Below are 10,332 nucleotides of genomic sequence, written 5' to 3'. Positions count from 1 at the left end.
AACAATTTACACAATGCCTTATGCATTAGCAGTTTCATGTTTCAAAACCTCTTTAGTTAAAGTGGCCCGAAAGCAAATAGGAACTGTGATTTAGAAATTGTGAAAATGGCATGAAAGCTTGGTGGAAGGCCTAAAGATTTTTTTTTTTTTATGTGCTGTTATAGATTTAACAGTGAAAACTAGAAAAGAGGGGTGGATGTAATGGTTTTCTCTGACATAAAGCGGGGAAAAAAGCTAGAGATCTCATTACAGACATTTCTATCAAGAATCGTGAGTGAACTAAGTGTGAGACTGCCCTCTAGAGTTCTGTAGAGGTACAGTTCATGAGTTTATCAAATATTTTTTACTATATGCTATTAAAATAACTTTGCCCAAAGAAGCAAAAGAAGTTTGGTCTTCAATGTCACATGATCCTTCACAAATGATTAATATGCTGCTTTGCTGCTCAAGAAAATCAGGGATGACAGATGTGAAGATGGATGGAGATAGAGATGAAAAAACAATGCAGTGTTGCTATGGCTATGTTCCTTTTTTTGCAGCTCTTAATAATTCATGACTTGAGCTTTGAAAACCAGCCATTGTGAGAAGAATGAAATACAGAACACAATGTGGAAACAGCAGGTGAAGCACTGAACAGCTCTTGACTAAAAATCGATCACTATAGAACGGTGACTTGAGTCAAATGCACTCATCTCACTAGTGTTTCTAAAAACTACCTGCCAGAAGCTGTTATATAAAATCCTCTAAGCAAGCACTAACTTACACACAATAACCAAAACCATCTCACTAAGATTACGTAATGCCCAAGTGGGCTGCACATCACATATTCAGTCAAATTGCTCAGTAGCTGTGAAATATGTGTTCTTCTGAAGCACTACAGACTACAGACAGACTACAGACAGAACGTAAATCACAGTTATTTATGCAAACTTTCAACAAAGTTAATGAACAATTGAGTTTCAGGTTCATAGAAAACAAAGACAGAAAGCACACTTTAAAAAAGCCCAAAATGATCAATCTGCAGGTATTGCAATTTCTGATCCAAGAAAGCATGTCTTTGTCATGAGAACCCAAACACATCTGGACAATGTGAATATGGTTTTACAGATTCATAATAAACCAAACCATCATACCGGCTAAAATACATCCTTAAATATACAATCATATGGTTTCTACCGTGAACCATATGATTCTCTTCATTAATTGCACATCAGAATATCAAAATTTCCGCAAGACTCAATTACAACATCAAACAATCAACGACAAACGTGCCCACACACTCACAAACAAACCCAAGCCTGATTGCCACCTAAAACCAAAGAATTTAGACAGATCTATGCAAGCTTTTTTCATATTGAATGAGCATATATATTACTGATTATTATGATGATTATCAAACCATTTCAAGAGAAATGAAATGCATTCACAAATGGTTTCAGCAACTGAATGTAAATATTTGCAAACCCTAAAGTAATCATATGGTTCAGAGCAATGAAGTGTCTTCATTTTGTCTAAACCATCATAATGAATAAAGCACATATCAAAAAGCTGTTCATGCCCAGTGAATCTTCACTTTTTTTTTTTTTTTTTTTTGTAGATTTTGAATCTTTGACGTTCAGTGTGACATTTTTTCAAGTAAATAAAACAGATTTGCATCTATAAAGTCTTTGTTAATTAAGTTTAAACATTCAATACACTCTGGTGAAGGCACATAAATAACAGAGGGACTATAATCATACAAGAAAGCAAATCTACATTACAGTATCCATGTCACACGTATTGCATGTAAATATAATTCTCAGTACAAAATTAAAACAATGCTATTGTTAATGCAAAACCTCAGGGTGCTCCACACATTCCATATAAACCTAACAGACCACTCAGATCATTAGGATTAAGGCAGTTTTAAATACCAACGATTCACACAAAACAAGGGGAGTCCACTTTTAGCTATTATGACGCCCGCAGCTGGAACTAGCTTCTAGAAGAGATCAGATGTGCTAAAACTTCAGTAGAAAGTAGGACCTCTGAGTTCTATTTGTTTGGTTTATGATGGTCAAAGAAAGTAGGGTGTGAAGTAGTGGAATAGTTATTTAGGAATATTTTCCACTTAGTAGGGAAGATTTTGAACAAAGCTTGACAATGTTTACTTGTTTTAAGAGCAATACTGATTGTACGTTTTTAAATTCATTGTCTTTATTGTTGTGATTATATTTTTTAATGATTTTACATATTTTTAAGTAAAGCACTTTGAATTGCAATTGTGTATGAAATGTGCTATTTAAATAAACTCCCCTTGCATATATTTACTTGATTGAAAACAAAATATGACTTACCCTCTTTAGACACAGGAGGAGGATGTGATTCTTGCCATGCAGAATGCAAAATCATCCAGTTTCCTGAAGGTAAAATAAAGTATCATTGATTGATGATAATGATGATCTGCGTCAGAAGTAGACGTGTCTCAAAAGCGCGTGAACTGCCCAAGTAACCCACATATTTTTAAATATTTACGTCACGCGCAGAATTTCAGTGTAGCGCAGTGATGTCCACAAATGCCGTCTAGATAGACAGCACACTCGGTTTGGAGCACAGCCACTATTACATTGTTGTAATCACCGCAGACATCTATCTCCATTACAGCTGTAAAATACATTTATTCTGCTTCGCGAACCCAGAACGCTGATGCCAAACATCCAGAAAACAAAAAATATTTGTAATTACCAAGGGACAACTTGAAGCCAAATTTGTTGTGTTGTGTTTGTTATCAGCAGACAAACAAACACAATTAGTGCTGGTGGTCTGGCCTTCCTCACGGCAATTTTAGGCGGTTTCTCAAATGAAAGCGCGCTGGAATGGAAATGTTATTACATTTTACACCTTAAAAGCATCGAACAAAAAACAACATACCTTGAGTATTTATGTTTAGGAGTTTATATGTTCATATCTTTATCCAGTCGTCGTGGCTCAATTCTGCTATTTTCCCTTCATTGGTCTTGCGTCTCCTCATCGACTGATAGAAAAAGACGGCAGCTGAGGATGGCGCAGCTCCGCCCTTGACGACCAATCAGAACGCAGATATTTACCGAAGGAGAGAAATGGAGATCGTTGATTGGCTGAGACGCAAGCCCGTCTGTTTCCTTCCATCCATTAGGTTCTGGAGCGAGTGAAAGGATGCTGCTGAATACTGACAGGTGCACAGTTGCAAACAAGCCAGACAAAAGGCACCAATTGTATTATCTTAATGGATTCTACCTTTACAAGAGCACAATTTTATTAAAACCGCAAATTTAATTTTCTCCTCAAGTCGCCTCCCAATGCAGTTTCAAAAACTGTTGCAATTTAATTGTGTAGTACAATTGTATAATACGGATTCTAATAATGTTCACAAAAATGTATAAACTACCAGTGGAAAGTTTGGAATAATTACGTTTTTTTTTCTTTTCTTTTTTTTCCCCTCTTAGTCTTATGCTCACCAAGGCTTTATATGATAAAAAAAAATTCAGAACTGTAATATTGTGAAATATGACTTGCTGCTCAGTTATCAGTTACTATAGTTTCTCAATGATCAATTGTCCTTCTTGTTATTATCAACACTGAAAACATATTACAATGAATTTTAAAAGATTGTAACAAGTCTTGAGCATTAGAGACATTTATACTTTGGACCAGTAGTGTAATCTGTGCTGAGTATGATGTACGTGATGTAAAATTGCACAAACAAGAATGTGAGCAAGATCACTTATTCATGGTTGTCTTTTATGATAAATTATAGACAATAAACAGGCTTATTAAGAGTAAAGAAAACTCTTGTGTCATACAGTGATTAAAGAACAAGGAGATCCTTGGCTTGCTAGAGTCACTGGTAGATGGATTTCTTCAGATTGTCAATATTATATTGCTGGACAAAATCCATAAGCATTCAAACTTTTATCATCTTTACATCTGACTTTGAATATCTCTTCACATATCTTGAAATGTGTAGAAAAAAATCAAACTTATAAATAGGCAACATGAGTATAAAAATAAATGCTTTAGCATTGTTGTAAAAAAATGACAAAGTGGAAAAAAAAACAAAGTATCTCTTTTATCTTACATGGCTGAATGATATACACCTCTTTATCTTCATTGCATGCTTCTGTTCAGTAAGGGAACCATTTACTTTGTTGACCAAGACCACTCTGAGGCATTCCCTTTAATATGTATTTTCTGTGAAATGGCAGAGCAAGCATTTAAAAAAAAAAAAACCTTTGCTGTACATTATCAATAACTTCTCAAATTCAATCTCAAAACCACATATCGAAACTTTCCATAAAAAATAATAAATTGCCCTTCATGTAAATAGTGTTTTAAAGTTCCTTTGATCCTTTCAAGATGTGCTCTGCAGTAAATGCTAACAGTCTTGTGCATTGCGCTTTGTAGTCATTGATTTTCTTCTTTAAAAGCCTTTGAGACAAACAACATGCCCTGTGAGCCGGACATGGCGTTTAGGTGGGAAATAGACGCTGGGGGGTCCGAGGCTCTTATCCAGCTAAAGTGATGAAAAATGCTTCTCCTAATGGAGAAAACAGCGAAGCTAGTCACACGTATAAAAAGAGCACTCAATGTTGGAACCCAAACAGCAAGAATCACAGTACCATCCTTTCACATAAATTGTTCCAGGAAAGACTGTTATTCTCCAGTCTTATCTCCAGATAATGATAATGATTGGCCTACACTATGATACCTTTCACTCACTGACTCTTCTCACCCATATTGGTTATCCATGTCTGCCAAAGACATTCGTGGCAAGGAAATTTTTGCGGTGTATTCTGCATTTCGAGGGGTCTCCATATAAATGGTGGAGCTGGTGAGACTCTTACGGTCTTTCTTTGATGCCGAGCGCCGCTGCCAGCGGCACAGGAGGAGCTCCACCTGCTCTCTGAAGAAGCTGGTTGTCAGGGTGTAGAGGATGGGGTTAAGGGCACTGTTGATAGGAAGAATGAAGACCACCATCCAGGAGTTTATTGTCCCTGCAGAGATAAACATAGAGCAAATGTCAACAAAAAAGGACTGGCTGTACTGATAATCTTAAATTCTGTGACACACTTATCCAGAGGTAGCGGGTTCATTTTCAGGAAACAGTGCCAGTTGTGCACAAAAAAAGAAAAAGTATAATCTAAACTTTTAAAATTGTATTTATTTATTTTTTTATTTATTCTTATTAAAAAAATAAAATACCAGGACCAAAACCATGTCTTAAATCTGTGCTACAAAAAATAATATAATACCTATAACTACAAAATACCAACAATTATTTGTCATTACTAATGTATTACTAATTACTAATGTAATGGCATCATATAATTAAAAAAGACACCTGACGAAAACCTTGACAAATGTGTGGACCTTTTTAAGGAAACAACCAAGTAAACACAACTACATAAATGTTATAAAAGTTAAAAGAAATGTGCACCATTTTATTTTATTTATTTATTATAGTTTTATACATGATTCCCAATTATTTAAAATTCATGATTTCTAGTATTTGTACAGGAGAGATTTTACTTTTTTCCCCCCAATGTTTTAATTAGCAGTTCATGTAATTTTTTCTGTGAAGCAGATTTGTCACGTGACAGCATTCAAGATCAAGTTATCTGCATCTCCTGCGCTCCATCAATCCACTCACATAATATCTGTCAGCACACAAATTAATGCACGGCTCAGATTGACTGTACAGCATGTGTGTAAGATTCTTATACAATTATAAAGTAATTATAGAGTAGCAGTGGCTGGGATAGATTTAAATATCAATCTCACTTAAAAAGATGCAATCTAATCAAGTTGACATGAAATAAGCCATATATTTAAGTTTACGGAACTGTTGCAATGACAGCGAGTCCAGGATGAGCTTCGAAGAACCAAATAATACAAGATCATGCCAAATCATCAACAATCAAATCCAGCTAACTGAGTTAGTGATGGACGAAGAACGGGCTCCTGGTAACATACCTGGAATCTCAACTTTTAGCAGAGAGAGTGTTTTGACCAAAAATATGGGTATCCAGCAGAGGGCGTCAGAGAACACAATAAAGAAAAAGCGGTTGGCCACGGCCACGTCTTTGTGTAGCCGACTGCGTACATCTGTGGCATTGATGCCGGTTTTATAAATGGAACAGAACATGCTGGAATAGGAAACGACAATCACCAAGAACGCCACCAGATTAAGACCTGTGAATACACAAATATTTCAGGATTTGCACATAAGGACTGAAATAGGAAAGTAACAAGCTTGGATGGTGTATAGAATACTAACAGTTCACACCATCCAAAGGAGTGATCGGATCATGCAAATCAGTCCTTTGCCGGTGTGGGCTTTTTAAAAAAATGGTCACCATATTTTATATAACCCAAATATTATATTATATTATATTATATTATATTATATTATATTATATTATATTATATTATATTATATTATATTATATTATATTATATTATATTATATTATATTATATTATATTATATTATATTTAAAGTTTGGATTGAGATTGAGAAAAAGTGTCTTATACAGTAGGCTACTTACCAAGGCTGCATTTTTTTTTTTTTTTTAAATACAGAATGAACAGTAATATTGTGAAATGTTATAACAATTTTTACAGTTTTCTATTTGAAAAAAAAAAGTGATGGCAAAGCTTAATTACTCCAGTCTTCAGTGTCTTTCAGTAATAATTCAATTCAATATACTGACTTGGTCAGTAATTATCAGTTATTACTGGTGCTCAATTAATAACAATGGTTATTATAATTAATGTTAAAAACAGTTTAATATTTGGTGGAATCTGACACATTTTTTCAGTATTCTTGTTGAATAAAGAACATAATTTATTTTTGAAATCTTTTGTAGCATTTTAAAAATGTTTTTACTGTCACTTTTTAACTATTGAATGCATCCTTGCTGAATACATTTCTTACAAAAAAAAAGAAAGAAAAAATCTTATTTGCCCCAGACTTTTGAATTGTGGTCTATCAAAACATTTTTTTTAATTAAGCAGCATGACTGTCATCAACACTGATAGTAAGAAATGTTTCTTGAGTGCCAAATCAACATATTAAAATAATTTCTGAAGGATCACGTGACACTGGAAACTGCGGTAATCTTGCCATCAAAGGAATTAATTATATTTTAAACGTATTCAACTTTTCATTGTATTTACAATATTTCACAATATTATTTTTATAAAACAACTGCAGGCTTGGTGAGCATAACAGACTTACAAATCTTAAATATTTAAACATTTTGACTGGTAGTGCATATTATATTAATAGAAGAATTAAAACTAATAAATACATGAAAACACATCAATATATTAGTAAACATCAAATTAGTGCAAAGACTCGAACCAAGAAATATCCCTGTGGAGTATCCTTTAGCAGTTGGTTTCTCCAGCCTATCAGAGTGCAGAGGAAAACATACTCCATTTCGCCCATAATAGTTCCCAAACAGGTCTTCATTTAGCAAGGGAACAGCTGCTATGACAAATCCCAGAATCCAGATGAAGGCCAGAACCAACACTGTCTGCAGCTTCCCGGGCCGCAGATGGCTAAACGGGAAAACGATGACCAGGAATTTCTCTAGTGTTAAGTAGGTAAGAAGAAGAACAGATACTTCAGAGGAGAGCATGGCGAGAAAGCCAATCGTACGGCATTCCATGCTATCCATCCAGATAAGAGCATTCCGGTTATATTCCCCGCGGAATTTCACATCAAATATCCCCAGGAAGAAAAGATAGACTCCCATCAGACAGTCAGCAACTGGAAAACATTAAAGCAGAATAATCAAAATAATGACAACATTCCTCAAGCATATGATGAATGAAATCTTTTTAAATATGTGCCAGCCAGAGGAAGATGAGCACCAACTGAGACTTGGTTTGTTTCTCATCCAACCTAACCACGAAAGTCAATGTCTCTACTGAAATATTTGGGTTTCGTATTCATTTTTTGGTTTTATTTCTGGTATCATTATGTCACGACATGTTGGTTTTTGTTATACACTCTAGTCACAGATTTAACGAACTGATTTAAAACAACGGCCATATCACCCTGGAGCCCAAGACCGGTTTCCCACTGAAGCTAAGCAGGGCTGAGCCTGGTCAGTACCTGGATGGGAGACCTCCTGAGAAAACTAGGTTGCTGCTGGAAGAGGTGCTAGTGAGGCCAGTAGGGGGTGCTCACCCTGTGGTCTGTGTGGGTCCTAGCGCCCCAGTGTAGTGATGGGGACACTATACTGTCAACAAGCACCGTCCTTCGGATGAGACGTTAAACCGAGGTCCTGACTCTCCGTGGTCAGTAAAAATCCCAGGATGTCTTTCGAAAAGAGTAGAGGTGTGACCTTGGCATCCTGGCCAGATTCACCCATTGGTCTCTGACCTTCATGGCCTCCTAACAATCCCCATATCCGTTGATTGGCTTCATCACTCTGTCTCCTCTCCACCAGTAAGCTGGTGTGTGGTGGGCGTTCTGGCGCACTATGGCTGCCGTCGCATCATCCAGGTGGATGCTGCACACTGGTGGTGGATGAGGAGATACCCCCTGACTATGTAAGCGCTTTGAGTGCCTAGAAAAGCGCTATATAAATGTAATGAATTATTATTATTATAACGGTGACTAGCCGCTGCGGCACTGATTACTGTAATGGATGTTAATCTTAACAATGCTAATTATCTTTCTCATTATTAATATAAAAACAAAGACACAGTGTGACCAGAACTGGCATGAAGTTGCTTGCCAGTTTATTTTAGGCCTCTTTTTCCTGTGGAGGTGTGAAATATTTGACAGCTGCTCATTTGCTTGTTCTCCCACAAGTCACACAGTACATTTAGGAAACACCGTCACAAAAGCTTATGAGAAAAGGGAATGCGTTTAATGTGAATAAATGTACCCTTGTTCCTTATAATCTGAAGGAATACATCATGAATCAGAGCCAGACAAAGGTACCACCCTCAGTGGTAATAAGCGATTTTAATTCTGACAGCATGGCTAAGGTGAGTAGAGGGACACTATTAAAGCGAGCAAAAAGCCACACTCTTGTTTCCGTCATGAATGCACTGATGTAGCTGAGATTAAAAGAACCAGCACTGACAGACCGTGAACTGTAAATGTGACAGCAGTTAATAACAATCCTCCGTGATCACACTGACCTTCATCTGACACATCTTAGCACAAAGAGAGATTAGTATCATGAAGCTGAACAATGGGACGATCATTCGATCATTCTGTCTGCACTCCTGCAATTTAATTATATACAGTACAGACCAAAAGTTTGGAAACATTACTATTTTTAATGTTTTTGAAAGAAGTTTCTTCTGCTCATCAAGCCTGAATTTATTTGATCAAAAATACAGAAAAAACAGTAATATTGTGAAATATTATTACAACTTAAAAATCACTTTATCAATTTAACACATCCTTGCTGAATAAAAGTATTGATTTTATAAGAAAAAGAAAAAAAAAAATTACTGACCCCAAATTACTGACCAGTAGTGTATATTGTTATTAAAAAATATTTATATTTTAAAAACATAGCTTCTTTTTTTATTTTTACTTTTTATTCATCAAAGTATCCTAAATAAATATCACATGTTCTGAAAAAATATTAAGCAGCAGAACTGTTTCCAACTTTGATAATGAATCATCATATTAGAATGATTTCTAAAGGATCATATATATATATACACACACATATATACACTGTAATACTTTATAATAAATCAATATATTAATATATAAAAAAATTATACATAAATACATAACATTTATACCAAAATTTCAGTTAAATTACATTATTTTCCTAAAATTAAATTAGATCTATGTAAATACAAACTGTAAAATAATGTTGCCTTTCAATATTCGATTTTTGGTGGTAAAACTGCAGTGCTGAAAAATATAACCCATCAAGTGTCTATCCGTGTTCTTGACCTGATGTCTTGAAAAACTAGATCCGTCACAGATTTACTTAAGTATTAGTAGATGTGATTATTTTTTGGTACATCAGGAAGTGTTCAGACTGTGGAAGTCTGTAACTTTACCCTTTAAATAAGTTCAAAACTGCACATAACATTCAAACAAGCCAGCTTATGAAGACAAACAAACTGCCACTTTCGAAATAGGATTATAGATGAAATGCATAAATGCTCAGGAAGGAACAATCCAACACATACACAGGCACAAAAGCAAACGGAATCATAACAGGCTTTACTGTCAGCTTCCATTATTCAGATCATATTCAGATCAGCTTCCCTTACATATTATTACCCTTGGGTTTTCCACTAATACCCCCATTCATGACGG

The 10,332-nt window shown here is 35.3% G+C and overlaps 1 protein-coding gene across 4 annotated transcripts in view; it reads right to left on the bottom strand.

Annotated features, from left to right (window-relative positions):
• Window positions 1–3,745: 3,745 nt before the first annotated feature.
• The window catches only part of rxfp2a (relaxin family peptide receptor 2a), a 53,110-nt gene continuing 46,523 nt past the window's right edge, over window positions 3,746–10,332 (bottom strand). For all 4 annotated transcript variants that reach the window (XM_059544627.1, XM_059544626.1, XM_059544624.1 and 1 more), the window contains 3 exons: window positions 7,384–7,794; window positions 5,992–6,210; window positions 3,746–5,012 (listed from right to left, as the gene is read on the bottom strand). In XM_059544627.1, the coding sequence (XP_059400610.1) occupies window positions 4,747–5,012; window positions 5,992–6,210; window positions 7,384–7,794 (896 nt within the window). In that variant the 3' untranslated portion in view covers window positions 3,746–4,746. The remainder of the gene's footprint in view (window positions 5,013–5,991; window positions 6,211–7,383; window positions 7,795–10,332) is intronic.

The sequence above is a fragment of the Carassius carassius genome, chromosome 49 (genome assembly GCF_963082965.1).
Source record: "Carassius carassius chromosome 49, fCarCar2.1, whole genome shotgun sequence".
NCBI lineage: Eukaryota > Metazoa > Chordata > Actinopteri > Cypriniformes > Cyprinidae > Carassius > Carassius carassius.
This window is presented reverse-complemented; position numbering and strand designations above follow the sequence as displayed.